The sequence below is a fragment of the Geospiza fortis genome, unplaced genomic scaffold (genome assembly GCF_000277835.1).
Source record: "Geospiza fortis unplaced genomic scaffold, GeoFor_1.0 scaffold284, whole genome shotgun sequence".
NCBI lineage: Eukaryota > Metazoa > Chordata > Aves > Passeriformes > Thraupidae > Geospiza > Geospiza fortis.
Genome location: NW_005054508.1, coordinates 54,294 through 69,347, shown reverse-complemented (window position 1 = coordinate 69,347; position 15,054 = coordinate 54,294). Strand labels below are relative to the sequence as shown.

At 48.6% G+C, this 15,054-nt stretch overlaps 1 protein-coding gene across 2 annotated transcripts in view; it reads right to left on the bottom strand.

Annotated features, from left to right (window-relative positions):
- Positions 1-15,054, bottom strand: part of SGMS1 (sphingomyelin synthase 1) — a 63,477-nt gene that overhangs the window by 4,938 nt on the left and 43,485 nt on the right. For both annotated transcript variants that reach the window (XM_031063503.1, XM_005428843.3), the window contains exons 2-4: positions 7,327-8,152; positions 3,489-3,606; positions 119-272 (exon numbers count right to left, since the gene is read on the bottom strand). In XM_031063503.1, the coding sequence (XP_030919363.1) occupies positions 119-272; positions 3,489-3,606; positions 7,327-7,946 (892 nt within the window). In that variant the 5' untranslated portion in view covers positions 7,947-8,152. The remainder of the gene's footprint in view (positions 1-118; positions 273-3,488; positions 3,607-7,326; positions 8,153-15,054) is intronic.

Genomic DNA, 15,054 nt, shown 5'->3' with positions numbered 1-15,054 from the left:
CGCGAGGCTGTTCCACCATGGAACACACAGATATTTTAACTGGAATTGGGTTCAGAGCACAAGAGAAACCCGTCAGTGAGGAAGGCAGCAGAGCAGGGGAGGGCAGCAGGGCACTCACACTCTTTGATGAACAGGTAGGTGAGGGTGAGGATGACGGTGTGGCCGCTGTACAGGTAATCCCCACACATGTTGTGGGAGCCCGTGATGGACAAGCCTCCGCCAGCAATCAACTTCATTATCCTTCTCAGGTGAGATTCCCAGTCTCCAAAGAGCTGGTGGGACAGCAAAACACAAAAGCACAGTAAAATATCACAGCTCAAAGCAATGGTTTTAAGCAGCAATTTGGCTTTTCAGTTCTCCATTGTATTTGCAGGAGCCCTCGTGGCAGGGAGGAATGATGAATCCATGTTGTCAGAAGGATGATTAATTACTTTATAATACTATATTATATTGAAGAATACTATACTAACTATACTGAAGAATACAAAAAGGATACCTACTAAATTCTCTAAAGCTAATAAAACAAAAACTTGTGACTCTTTCAGAGTCCTGACACAGCTTGGCCCCAATTGGCCAATGAGTGAAAACAACTCACAGCAGAATCCAATGGAACAACCACCTGTGGGTAAACAATCTCCAAGCACATTCCACATTAGCACCAACACAGGAGAAGCAAATGAGATAAGAATTGTTTTCCTTTTCTCTGAGGCCTCTCAGCTTCCCAGGAGGAAAATCCTGGGTGAAGGGATTTTTCAGAAAATGTGAATGCCACAGTTCTCCTTCCCTTCTGCTTTGATCCACAAGATCAATCAGCAGATAAATAAATCCTCAGCTTTTCCTAAAAGCTGGCAGCACATTTCTAGCAGGAAAAAGACTGGAAATGAGACAGGAGTGTTTTGATGCTTTGCACCTCTTGTAGCTGGTGCTCAGGTGAGATTTTCCTTCTGTTCAAGAGGCAGCAGACTCTAAAATAAACAAGGTTTAATTTAGTTCATGTTGTTGGTAACAGCACAGGCCCTACTGGTGATCATCCAACAGAAACCAGGAGGAACTGCCCAGACTGAACAGCCAAAGCCAGGATCTGATGAACAGAGGAACATCTCACTCCAAACCCCAAAGCCTTGGAAAAGCCTGCTAGATTATTTCCTTCTGCTTCCCATTCCAACAGAAACATCTGTGCTGTCTGTCAGAGCACAGGGCCAGACTTGTGCTTTGAGTGCAAACAGGGATCTCCCTCCACACACAGATTTGCTCTGACCCACCCCCAAATGCTCCTTTTCCAGGAAAAATTTCAGTTTGCCCAAGGAAAGCCAAACCCAAGCAAACCAAGTCCCTCCCAGAGGACACGCTGCTCCCTCTCCTGAGTGACTGAGGGCAGCTGGCACTGCCCAACACTTTTGCTGCTCTTAACCAAGGCCAAATATTAAACAAATCCACAAAAAATGTATGCCATGGGACAACCAGGATGTGTGGAGAAGCTCTGGGACCCATCAGGAAGCAGGGACTAATGGATCAATGCTCACCTGTGCTGCATCCTCACCTCATTTTATGGGGTTTGAAAATCTATGGAAACCACTGAACTGTCAGAAGGAAACACAGACCCCCCCCCAACCCCCCAGGCTGGCCATTATGTTTTTATTTTAAAGCTTGGCCTTGCTTTTAGAAGTGGAAATTAATAATTTCTGACAGACTGGAGCATGTTCTTTGCAGGAATTAAACATTTCCTGCTAACAGTTGCTCACAAACAGTAAACTGCTCCCCAAAGCCCACTTTTCACAATCACATAGAACTCAATAAGGTGTTGAGAGGTTATTCTTTTCCCACCAGTACATTTAGGGCTTTCAAGAAAACTCCTTAATCTTATCAGAGCCCTCAGCTTGTCTCTACTTGAGTAATGAGAAGGATTTGCCAAGGCCATAAATTCCCCAAATTCCCCAAACAGGCAGATTTATTCACTTCAGCCCATAAATACCTGTGTTCTCTCTTTTTTAATTTCCTAGCAGCAGGCTGTTCAAGCACTGTGCTGAATCCTCTCCTACTCATTTCTCTTTCCAAAATCCCTCCAAAAACCCACAAAGGTTCTGGACTGGCTGGACTTCCCTGAGGAACCAAAGCTTTGTTTGGATGTGCCAATCCTCACCAAAACAACAACAGCACATGGATCAAGTCCAATGAGGATTTTACAGCCTGTACCTCAGCACGTGGATCAAGTCCAATCAGGCTTTTATTACCTGCACCTCAGTGATTTTAACAACCTGCCAGCTGATTTATGGCTGAGCTTGTGCCCTTTCTCCTGCTTCAGCTGTGTCACAGCACAGCCAGCCCCAGGGATTGCAGCAAGCCCCAGGATTCCAGCAATGCTGAATGACCAGGGGTGCATGCAACACCACCAGCTCTGTCCCATCTCCACCCTGAGCACTGAATGACCCTCCCAGGCTGACCACAAGGGTCAACACCTCTGTCCCAGTAGCCTGGTTTCAGCCATGGCTTTCTCAATTTATCCCTGAGAGTCAGGGCTGGCCTGGGGAGGAGGTGAGAAGTCCTTGCGCTACCAGAATTGCAAAAATTCTGTGCAGGAGACAGCCTTAGGAAAGTCCCTCTGGGCCATTTCCAACCACAAATCCTATTTGGATTTGGCACACTGAGGTGTGTATTTATTTAGAAATCAGTGACTCACACATGGCAAAGGTTGCATGCCTTCAGCAGCTTCAGTGGGGACAGGAACATGCTGATCATGCAAATTAGCTGAAAATGCCACAGAATTTGGGTAGCTCAGTGCTTTGAGAAGGGTGGGAATCCCTGCACTGCCCCACAGCATCTCCACTGAGAGGGCAGCCAGTGACCTGCAGAAGGGTGTCCTTGTCACACCAAACCAGCACTCTCAAATTAAAATTATAGAATGGTTTGGGCTGGTTTGGGCTTAAAGTTCACCCATTCCACCCCCTGCCATGGCAGGGACACCTTCCACTGTGTCCCAGGCTGCTCCAGCCTGGCCCTGGGCACTGCCAGGGATCCAGGGGCAGCCCCAGCTGCTCTGGGCACCCTGTGCCAGGGCCTGCCCACCCTGCCAGGGAACAATTCCTGATTCCCAATATCTCATCCAGCCCTGCCCTCTGGCACTGGGAAGCCATTCCCTTGTCCCCAGTCCCTCTCCAGCTGCCCTGTGTCCCTTCAGGCCCTGGAAGGAGCTCTGAGGTCTCCACACACCCTTCCCTTCTCCAGGCTGAGCATTCCCAGCTCTCCCAGCCTGGATCCACAGGGAAGATGCTCCAGACCCCTCAGCATCTCCATAACCTCCTCTAGACCTCCTCCAACAATTCCATGTCGTTCTTTTGTTGGGACCACCAGAACTGTGCACAGAATTCCAGGTGGGGCCTCACCTGATCAGGGCAGGGGGGCAGAATCCCCTCCCTTAGAAACACCTTTTGACAAAGCAGCTTTGGGAGGAGCAGGATGATGGAGAAACAGGCAGATGAGGAGGAATTTACCTTTGGAGAACACTTGAAATGCATTCCAGGGACTGGGAGTGTAGTCACATACATGGTAATACACCGGTACAGGTATAGTGTGCCAACGATACAGAAAAATCTTCTGCTAATTATAGACCTGGCAGGGAGAGAAAACAGGCACAAATAAGGAGGCAAACAAAATCCACAAAGGTAAATCAAACAAAAGAGCAGTTGGTTTCTCCTATTGCTTTGGAAACTCGTGACACTATCAGCTTACACCTGGGAATGCTGAACTACTCCACAAATATTCCAGGCCAGGAACACAGGAGCAACACAGCTCACACTGCCTTTGAAGGTGACTACAGGAAATCTAAGGATTAGGATGCAAAAGCCTGTGCAGATTGGGTGCTGAAGACATTAAAGGGGATTTCATGCCCCACACCCCTCCATTAGCTGTGGCCAGTCACTGATTTCCTATCTGAGGCAGGGGATAAAGTTACAGGATTTTCATTGTGGGATGAAAAGGAGTAAGTTTATTTCAGCTGACACACAATTCAGTGATTACAAAGGGTCTCCTGTATAACCCAGAGGAGTGAGAGAACACATCTTTCCTGAGCAGCATTATAAAGGAAGCAGTTCACATCAGCAAGGAAAGCTCCCAAATGAAAATGCAGAGCTGGCCTGGCTGCAGGACAGGGTGTTTGCAGGGAAGCCCCTCAGCAGCCACAGCTGCAGAGACATTGGTTAGCGAGGGCTGATGCTCACAGAGAGGGCAGATGCACATCTCGGGTACTGTGAGGTGCTTCTGCAAAACCAGCACGAGCAGCTGGGGTAGAGGATGGGCTCAGGAGGGACAGCCAGCCCCACAACTGCCCCACTGGGGTAACACCTAAAAACACCTCCAAGAAAGACAATTAAACCACTCCTGGCACATCCAGCAGGACAGGAGCAGCCTCTGGAGAGATCCTAAGGAGAGATCACTGCCAGGGTTACAGAAATCAGGGGTGAATTAAACTACAGCAATCACCCTTCGTGTGCCACTGGCTACAGACCCCGTGGGTTTGGTTCATTTGAAATCACTGCTCTTTGCACTTATGGCCATTTCAAGCTGCAGGTTCTGACATTCACAGAATCCAACAACAGTCTGGATTGGAAGAAAGCTTCCAAGATCATCTCATTCCACCTTCCACTGTCCCAGGCTGCTCCAAGCCCTGTCCAGCCTGGCCTTGGGCACTGCCAGGGATCCAGGGGCACCCTGTGCCAGGGCCTGCCCACCCTGCCAGGGAACAATTCCTAATTCCCAATATCCCATCCAGCCCTGCCCTCTGGCACTGGAAGCCATTCCCTGGGTCCTGTCCCTCCATCCCTTATCCCAAGTCCCTCTCCTTCTTTCTTGGAGGTTCCCTTCAGGCACTGGAATTCAGTTGTTGCCATTTTGCTCACTTAAAAAAAATCCTATCAAGCAGAGCTCTTTCAAAAATCAAATTTGGCCACCTTTTAAATTTTTCAGTGCTTTTGGCATGGTTATTAAACTGGAGTGCTCCACTCTTGGAGGAGTATGAGTTTGCAGTGCCAGATCAGTAACACCTTGAGTGCCTTGGTTTATCAGGAAAAATTCAACTCTTGCAGGCTAAACACACTTTGCACTGCAGTACTCCCTGCTGTAACACACTATTCCAGACTTTTTCTTCCCTCTCCTGGTGTAAACATGGGCAAAACTGTGAGTTAAGAATGATAATTATTAATCTTGTTCCACAAACTGAAATTTAAGCATGGAGGGCACCATTCCAGTAGAGCAGGGGTTCTCCTCTGCAGAATTTTTCCTCTCATATCTCACCCTTGCGGCTTCTAGAACCAGACATGAACCTGCCTTTTTCTTTTTAACATTAAGGCAAACAGGGGGTTGGGGATTAAAGGCTGAGCAAAACCACATTCTGAGAGACCAAAGAAACATTTCTCTGAGCACAGAATTTCTTTTTTTAATCAAAACTACCACTTGATTTTGCTGGATTTGGCATATTTTAACTTGGGAAAATCTGAGAGAGCTCTGCACTGTAACATAAAGTAAAAATAAATGTAAAAAGCCTCTTATTTCCCTTTCCCCCAGGAGGATTTGTGTGAATGTGAGACTCAGAGCCAGCCAGCAAGTCCAACCTCCACACGTACTCCTGGCCCAGAGAAATCCATCCCAGCCCTGCAGACCTCAGCAGGGAGCAGGCTGCTCCTTCAGCCCCATGAGCCAAACACAATCCTGGCTTTGTGCTTCTCCCACAGCATCTGGGAATGCTTCCCAGGGAAGTCTATCTGCCTCAGCAGCTTCCTTGAGCTCCAGAGTGCCCTGCCAGATCTGCTCCTGCCTTCTGGAGAGACACCAGCCCAATCCCATGCCACGGACAGCATCAGAATCATGGAATCACAGACTGTTTGCCTTGGAAAGGACCTTAAAGCCCTTCTAGTGCCACTCCTGCCATGGACAGGGACACCTTCCACTGTCCCAGGCTGCTCCAAGCCCCAGTGTCCAACGTGGCCCTGGGCATCTCCAGGGATGAGGAAGCAGAAGTGAGGAAGGCCCATCTGGCCCAATGCCCTCCCTTTATTCCTGAATTAAGTTTCAAAGGGAGGGCATAACCCCACCACAAAAGGGATTCAGCTTTTCTGCAGCACTGAGTCACCACCCCTTTGGTGTGCCCCATCCAGAACCACAAGCACGAAGTTCTCCAGATGAAGCCACCTCACTGGGCTCCTGCCAGCACCTCTCCTGCTCTTCCCTTTCTCCTGCTCTTCCCTTTCTGCTGCTCAGCCACAGCTTGGGCCTCTTGGACCTTCATCCCTCTGCTCGTGGATAGAAAAGAGGGATTTTGGTCCTTGAAACATTCCGTGATCAGTGCACAGACTGACCAAGCTCTGGCATCTTCCCCTAACAGCAGAAAAGGCCCTTCCAAAGGGGACTTCCCATGGCAGGAGGTTGGAATGGGATGGCCTTTAGGGTCCCTTCCAGCCCCTAACATTGTATGATTCTATAACATAAATAAAAACAGACACCCCAAAGCAAATGGGGACACAGTAAGGGGGGACCTTCACATCTGCCAGTGACACCAATATATGTATGTGACCATCAACTCAACCCACATCTCACTGCTTCAAAACCTCCAAGGATTCTGCTGTTCCGCACCTACAGGCTCTGCTCAGCTCCACCACAGGGTGTTTGATCCCTGGGACGGCCCTATTAACCCAACACCTCCTTCTTGGGAGCAATCCCACACTCCCCCCTTTAGCTGTTTCCCTTGGGTTTAAAGTCATGGAATATCCTGAGCTGCAAGGGACCCACAAGGATCACTGACCCAGCTCCTGTCCCTGCACAGACACCCCAACGATCCCACCATGTGCATCCTGGAGCAGTGTCCAAGCTCTCCTGGAGCTCTGGCAGCCTCAGGGCCGTGTCCATTCCCTGGGGAGCCTGGGCAGTGCCCAGCACCCTCTGGGGAAGAACCTTGCCCTGAAATCCAACCTAAACCCTCCTGGCACAGCTCCAGCCCTTCCCTGGGTCCTGGTTCACAGCTGGCCTCACAAGAGCATGAGTTGTGTTCCCTCTGAACAAACAGTGAGCTCAGAACATCATTTCATCTAATCCAGGCTTTTCACCCATGAAAAAGGTTCGAGTTAACCACTCAGGAAACACGAGCAGGGGCGTTGCTCAGCTTCTTAGAGAACATTTGAACCTCTGCCATCTGCACAAGCAGCTCACACTGCATGCTACCTCACCTTTGAAAACTGACATAAGAAGATCACAAGAAACTTCATTTTGTTTGGGTGCAAACCAGCATCTGCCCACCAAAAGCTGCCAGAAGCACTCAAGTTCTGAGAAGGTTTAACTTACTTGTATTTTAAGAGCAGCCACTGAACAAACCACAGTCCTACAAGGATCATGCCATTGATTTCACAAATAGAAAAAGCCCATTGCACCCGATCAAAGCGATCAAAAAATGCATCTGGGAGGGGAGGCTGCACCTCCTTGGGAGGCACTCGTTCATGAACCACCGAGATAGTCACCGTGGTGAAGACGAAACAAAAAAGTGCATAAATAAAAGCCAGGAAAGTCTTGCCCCACTCCATGGGATACTGCGAGCGTTCCGGCTCGGGCATGGGGATCTTGATCATCTCCTTCTTGAACCCGTTGGGGACGCCCCCATTGAGCTTGAGCGCGGCGCCGAAGCCGTTCTGGCGCGCGGCATCGCCGGCGCGCACGTGCCCGTTGGCGTGGCCGTTCTTGTGAGCCTCCATGTGGTGAGCCATCTTCAGCCCCTCGATCATGTTCAACAGCCGCTGCCCGCTGTCGGAAGACACCCGGGACAGAGGGGATTTCTTGAAATCCTCCTCCGTCAGGTTGATGAGGTCCCGCCCGGTGAAGTTCTTCAGGGGCTCACAGTACTCCGGCACGGCATTGTCCGTCAGCCAGCCGGTCACCTCCTCGGGTGACCACAGCACCACTTCTTTCATCTCGCCAGGGACGGTGGCACATGGGCTTTTTAAAGCGGGCAGCAGTCACTGCGGCTCCAGCGTGGTGGGAAGCTCCTCCTTGGCTTCATCTTGTTGTCCCTGGAATGGGTTTGGCCAGAGGCAGAGCCCGTCCCTACCCAGCCGACACCGGCGTGCGGCCAGCGTAGGAAACGCTCTACTTCATCTTCGTGTTGGCATTCTTCTTCCTGGGGAGGGGGAGAGAAACACAGAACCAGGCATTAGCACGGCATTCAGCCTGTGGTTCATGGCCAAAGCCACAATTCCTGCACAAAACCAGCTGGGCTTGGGTTAGGATGGACAATAGAGATGTGGAGCTCCAGCCTTGTACACACAGCACCATCTTTCCCAAGCTCACTGTTGGTTTCTCAAAAGATTGAACACCATTTTGCAGCTGTGGGAAGCTTCCCTCCTGCTCTGTTATTTGTTACATTTTCCATTTCAATGCTCTAGTCCATGAGCAGCACCCAAACTCCTCTAACAATCATCATACTCATGGATTTAAGGAGCTACAGAGAAAATGTTTGGTATTATTTGTGGTAGAAACCTCTTCTACGCCTTACAGACTGGTACCTTAATGCAATGTGTGGCACCAGTGATTGAATATGAAACCTGTTTTTCATTCTGCAAGGCAAAAATTACAAAATTCCAGATTGGTTTAGGTCGGAAGGGACCTTAAAGCTCATCCTATTCCATGGGCAGGAACACCTTCCACTAGACCAGCTTGCTCCAAGCCCCATCCAACCCACCCTAGAACTCCTCCAGGTGCCACATGCAGTCATGAATACTAAAAAACTGATGTAGGTAAGCAAGGATCTACTGTCAGGGCCAAAAGAGCAGCAGGAAAATCAATAATCAAGCAGATTAGCCTGAAAATAAACTAAAGCATTTAGGTTTGCAAGAGTTTAGCAGCTCTGTGAGGTAAATTTGACTGTTACCAGGGTATACTGCTCTAATACAATGAAATGTTGACTACCGGATAAAAAAAAAGGAACCAGGAGAAATTTTTATTGTTTTTTTTTTAAAAAAGAGGAACTAGGTAAGAAACTTCTATACTCAATGAATTGCAGAAATAGCTTAGAAAAGCTGATTGCTTCCAGTACAAAAGTTACAAGCACGCACAAGTTACTTGCTTGGAATCTCCTCCTGAGTTTTTGAGACACAAGCAGCAAATAAGGCAGTGATGGCAGCAACCACCACCAGCAAATCCTCAGGTGTGAGGTGCTTATTGAACCAAAAACCAAAACTGCTCCTCCCCAGAGCAAGGAGAGGAAAGCAGTGGAAGCCCCACCATCCCACAGACCACGTGCTTTGCTGCAGCTCATAAACATGAAGTGAGAAGGTAACAACACAGGGAGAAAAAAACCACTTCGTATTTTCAAAAGTCAAACCAAGCCTTTATCAGCTGAAAGAATATTTTTAGCCTCTTACAGGCTCCCAAGTGTTTGTGTTTCATCAAAGAGAGCAAAGTTGTGACTGAGGAAAACCAAAATAATTTACCCTACTGGTACAATTTGAGCTGAAGAGGCTCAGAACAGATACAGAGCTTTACTCCTATCCAAACATGACTACACTGCACACAATTCCTTTTTTGATCTGTTACCACTAGGCTCAGCAAGATACACAAGGCGCAGTTTTTAATTTGATTTTCCATGGAAGGAACTGTGATATTAGAGAAGAAAAAGCCTTGGATGGAAGGACTGGCAGTACTTCGGACAGGCCACCTCTCATTTCCTGGACACACCAGGAATGTGCAGACATTTAAATCCACAGACCAACGGATGAAGATGACTCTTCCACTTTGTGCATATCTGTGTTGTTTTAGAGCAGAAGTGAGGATACAGCTCTATTTGCTTCCTTTTCTTTCAATACTGAGGAAAGCTTTCAAACCACAGATTGCTTCATTATTCAAGTTGTGTTTAGCAAATCAGTATTTAGTTACAGAGCTCTGAACATGGAAAAAGGATGGCCTGAATTATGCATGGTAACCCACATTAGAAGCTCCTACAAGGCCAGGACTGAGCAGCAGCTCAGCTCCACCTGCTCATCTCCATGTGCTCACTTCAAATCCCAGCTCTGGCAGCACAAATTCCCAACAGACAATCCTAACACACTTCTTGTTGCTTCCCAGGATGGTGCCTCACAATGATAAAGCCAAAATTATTTATTTTTAATGCTGTTCCTCCACCCGAGGTCTGGGCTTGCAGCAGCCATCCAGCTTGGCTTTGGGGTTGTCTGAGCACTCTGTGGGCACACAAGGAGGGCCAATATTAACTAAACCTTTTCAGTTTTCAACACTGGAGTGCCTAAATCCCAGTTTCCCAAATCCCTGAACCTGACAGAGCAGATACCTGTCCATCCTGACAACATTTAAAGACACAGCTCGGGAGTCTGTAGCCAACCTTCAAACTACATCTCTACTGCCAGGGAAGGTCTAGATTGGATAGTGGGAAAAATTTCCCCATGGAAAAGGTTGTCCAGCCCTGGAATAGGCTGTCCAGAGCAGTGGCAGGGTCACCATCCCTGCCTGGAGGGATTTAAAACATTGGTAGATGTGGCACTCAGGGACAGGGGTTAGTGGTGGCCTTGGGAGTGCTTGGGGAATGGTTGGACTTGATGAGCTTAGAGGGCTTTTCCAACATAAACCATCCCATGAAAGCTTCCAGCAGGTTCTAAGATGAGCTCCAGATGGAAAAATCTGTTGCCAGCTGCAAATAGCACTTGGATACTGGCAGGAGAGCCCCAAAATGCTGGTGTGACCCCAGGATGCCTGGCCTGGCAGCCTGACAAAAACCAACAGAAGTGTGCCTTGCAGTAAAACTGCAGGTTTGGGCAATACTGCTGGAATCTACCATCAGTTCCAAAATGTGCTCTCACACCACCAGTGTAAATCACTATCAAGCACCTTTTGTAAAAGCAGAGTAAATGACACAGGAGGAAAGGTAATCCTCTGCCAAGGACACAGGCCATGGAGATGAGCTGTTTTCACTGAGAGTTAAAATGATGAAAACCAACTAAAATTTTTAACACCACTTCTTATTCAAGCCTGTTTTCACAGCCCGTCTAATGGGGGAGGAATAGGCAAAAAAGCTTCTTTACTCACACCTTCCAGCTTGTCACATTAAAAATTCCTCATTCCCTATGGTGCATCCATGAAAGCTTGATGGGGTGTGGTTTGCAGAAACTATGGGGGACTCACAGCTCTCTCTCCCTGAGCCCTTCCCTTCCACAAAAGGTCTTCTCCTCTCCTGAAGACAGAAGGTGGGGACCACAGTCAGCTGCAGCCAGGCCACATGCCCAGGCTCGGCGTGGTCCCACGAGGATGAGGCACACACAAACCTCCCCAGCTCTAACACAGGTTCTTTAGCCTGGCTGACTAAAAATTCCCTCCATCTGCAGCAGAGCTGCCTCATTAAGGAGCCTGAACCCAAGAAAAGGAATTATAAATAACAATGTGATTATCATAACAATACCAACTGCACTGTGATAATGATGCTGTGGAAAACCAGCACCTCAAAATACCCACACAAGAGTGAGCAGGATGAAACAACCTCATCAAGGGCTCCAGGTGGCACCTCCTTGTGTTTACAGGACCTTTTTCCCCTGTTGCCAGCAAACACTGAAGTGCTGACTCAAAACATGGGGAGTAATTCCCACCACCACTTCCATCTACATCTTGGCCAGAGGGTTAAACAAGGATTTGGGGTGCACTGTTACAACCCTGCCTATCAAGACCTGCTCTTCTCAGATCAGCTGGGCACAAGGAGCAAAAGTGGGAGCATCAACATTTCTGGTTAAAGAACAAGACAATCAGCCATGAATTCGTTAGCTGATTACTCCTCCACATGAGAATCATGGAATTATCTGGCTTGGGAGGGACCTTAAAGCCCATCCAGTGCCACCCTGCCATCTCCAGGGACACCTTCCACTGTCCCAGGCTGCTCCAGCCTGGCCTTGGGCACTGCCAGGGATGCAGGGGCAGCCCCAGCTGCTCTGGGCACCCTGTGCCAGGGCCTGCCCACCCTGCCAGGGAACAATTCCTAATTCCCAATATCCCATCCATCCCTGCCCTCTGGCAGTGGAAGCCATTCCCTGTGTCCTGTCTCTCCATCCCTTGTCCCCAGTCCCTCTCCAGCTCTCCTGGAGCCCCTTTAGCCCTGGCAGGGGCTCTGAGCTCTCCCTGGAGCCTTCTCCTCTCCAGGTGAACAATCCCAGCTCTCCCAGCCTGGCTCCAGCCCTGGAGCATCTCCAAGGCCTCCTCTAGACCTGCTCTAACAGCTCCACATCTTTCCCATGCTGAGGACAAGGCCCAGGTCTGGGGTCTCCTTGCAAGCAGAAACCGTTAATTCTCACAATTAACACTGATGAGACAAAACCACATCCACCTAAACCAGTAAAAAACCACCTCCCTAATCTGTTTGCTCATCTTGAAACTCCTCCTAAAGCTCTTTGAAACCCAACCAAAGCAAAGAAAACCTAAGCCTTCTGAAATCAAATTGTGCCCTGCTCGTGTTTGTGCTTCTACTCTCTAAGCTTTGCTGCCAGGGCAACAGTCACTATAGAAATCAGTCAAATAAAAAGCTATTTCAGCAACTCGTCACCAGGAGCCAGGAAATCCTTTCAGAGGCACTGGTGTGCTCCACTTGCAACCCTCAGCATCCTCCCCAGACAGCCCAGAAAAGTTGAGAGGATTCAACTCTGGGTGAAAAAATGAGAGTCTAAATGAGAGAGGTTCATAAGCACAGCTGGAAGGGTATAACAGTGATATTTTGGCCCTTGGAAACCAAACTCTGAGGTTCACACTGATAATGTGTGCACACAAATAAGCAGAGAAAGCAGCTGCTGTAAGGACTGAAGATTTAATGCTTTATAACCCAGCCCACCAGTGAATTCCCCATGAATGATGAGCTGGAGTCACACAGAGACCAAATGCCCTGAATAAAAGCTGGGAGCTCTTGTCCTGTGTATTTTAGAGCACAAAACAAACCAGGAGCTCTTATTCTGTGTTTTTTAGAGCACAAAACAAACTGTTCACAGCAGCAGGGCCTGAGTCACTGCTACAGTCACCTCCTCTCCAGGCATTTCATCATGGCTAACAATAACACTCCGACACCTCAATAACTGGACATCCTGTACTTGACAAGCACCTCTGCACACCAATTTGCAAGGGAAGGGAGCTGCCTGCCACAAATTATGTGCTGGGTAGCCCTAACAAGCTCTCAAGCAGTGTTTCCCTCCCTCCAGGACAGGCTTGCCTCTAAACCAGCATCACCCCTTCTGCACCACTAACAAGCAAGAAACTGCTGGCAGTGTAAAACAGGCCAGTAAAGCTGGGTTTGGGTTGGAAATGCAAATATATGCAAATATAAAATAGCTGTAAGTATAACACTGAGGTACAGGTGGGCTCACAAGTTGCACAGAGCTCTAAGACAGGTTTCCAAGGTCAGCCTCAGATGGAAAACATTGGGCTGTGGACAGGAAGTCAGAGCAAGAGGAGCTACTACTATGAAAAAGAGGCTGGGATGAAAATGCAAAGCAACGCCCACATGCCCTGAACACAGCTCCTCACACAGCTTCAGAGGGAGAGAAAGCCCTGCCTGAATACTACATCAATCCCTGAGCAGCCTGCTTTTTTTTCTAAATTACTTGATACCAAGAAGAAAAAGAAACCCTCACCACATATTTTCTATTCTAACTGAATTATTAAAAAAAAAAAAAACACCCAGAAATGAAAATCCACTCATGGGTGTAACAGCTCAGAACACAAGGCCAGAGTTGAGCATGGAGGATTTAAAACCCAAAGTACTTGCAGCACATTTGGATAACCAAACCGGTCCCATCTCCAGAATGGAACACCACCAGGGAGTATTTCCCTCCATGAGACTCCACCAGAGCTTGGAGCAGCCTGATCTTAGTGGAAGGTGTCCCTGCCCATGGCAGAAACTGAAACTGGATGGTCTTTAAGGCCCCTTCCAACCCAAAAAATTCCCTAATTCTGTGATTTACAGCCCTACAGCTCAGCTTTCTTCCTTTCCTATTTTCCTGCTGTTTGGCAGTAGTGATGAAAACCAGCAAACCACTCAGGAGGAGGCCTCACCTGACCAGCAGTCCCAGGAGCAGCTGCTAAGCAGGGCTTTTACTTTCCCAGGACAGAAATCCTGCTTCCAATGATCCTGGAATGGAATGGAGCAGGGAGAAGGGCAGGGCAGGTTTAAGTTGCAATTATTTCAGGCTGGGAAGCTGCCCCAAGTCAGGGAGGCAGAGCCCTTCTGCCCATTCCAGGTGTAACCCAAGCACCCATCCCATTTTGTACTCCATTCCACAATCCTAATGTCTCAATAAAAAAATTCAACATCTGCAATGGAGGTGGGACCAATACTGGCTTATTTTTGAACAGCTGCAATAGGAAATCCACGCTCCCCACCCCAAATGTAAAGGGGGGGTGTGAAAATATTAACAGAACATCACAAATCTTTAAAAATTAGTTTAGACTGGATATTAGGAAAAAATTCTCCCCTGTGAGGGTGGGGAGGCCCTGACACAGGGTGCTCAGAGAAGCTGTGGCTGCCTCTGGATCTCTGGAAGTGTCCAAGGCCAAGTTGGACTGGGAACACCTGCAGAAGGTCCTACCCATGACAGGAGGTGAAACAAGATGAGTTTTAAAATCCTTCCAACCCAAACTATTCTGTAATTTTATGAATAACCTGCTCAGACACCAGGATCTTCAATGCTTCAGCAGCTTCCTACAGCAGAACCAACCCCATAAACCAACCCACACCCCTCGGGCACCATGCCACGCTCAAACCTTGCCCAGGTGGGATGTGGGTAGAGCAGCCCTGAGTGCTGTGGGCTCTGTGCTCAGGCAGCAGCAGGCTCTGTCCCCAGCAGAGCAGAGCTGAGCACAGATCCCTGTGCTGCCGCAGGATCTGGGTCAGGCAGAGCCAGGGCAGGGCTGGAAATAGAGCCCCACGTCCTCGTGCAACCCTGCAGACAATCGGGCACTGAGAGCACACAGCGATGCTCCTGACACTGCCCAACCTCCCTCACTGATACACAGCTACAAAACAGCCTCAAAGGAAAACAGATCAAA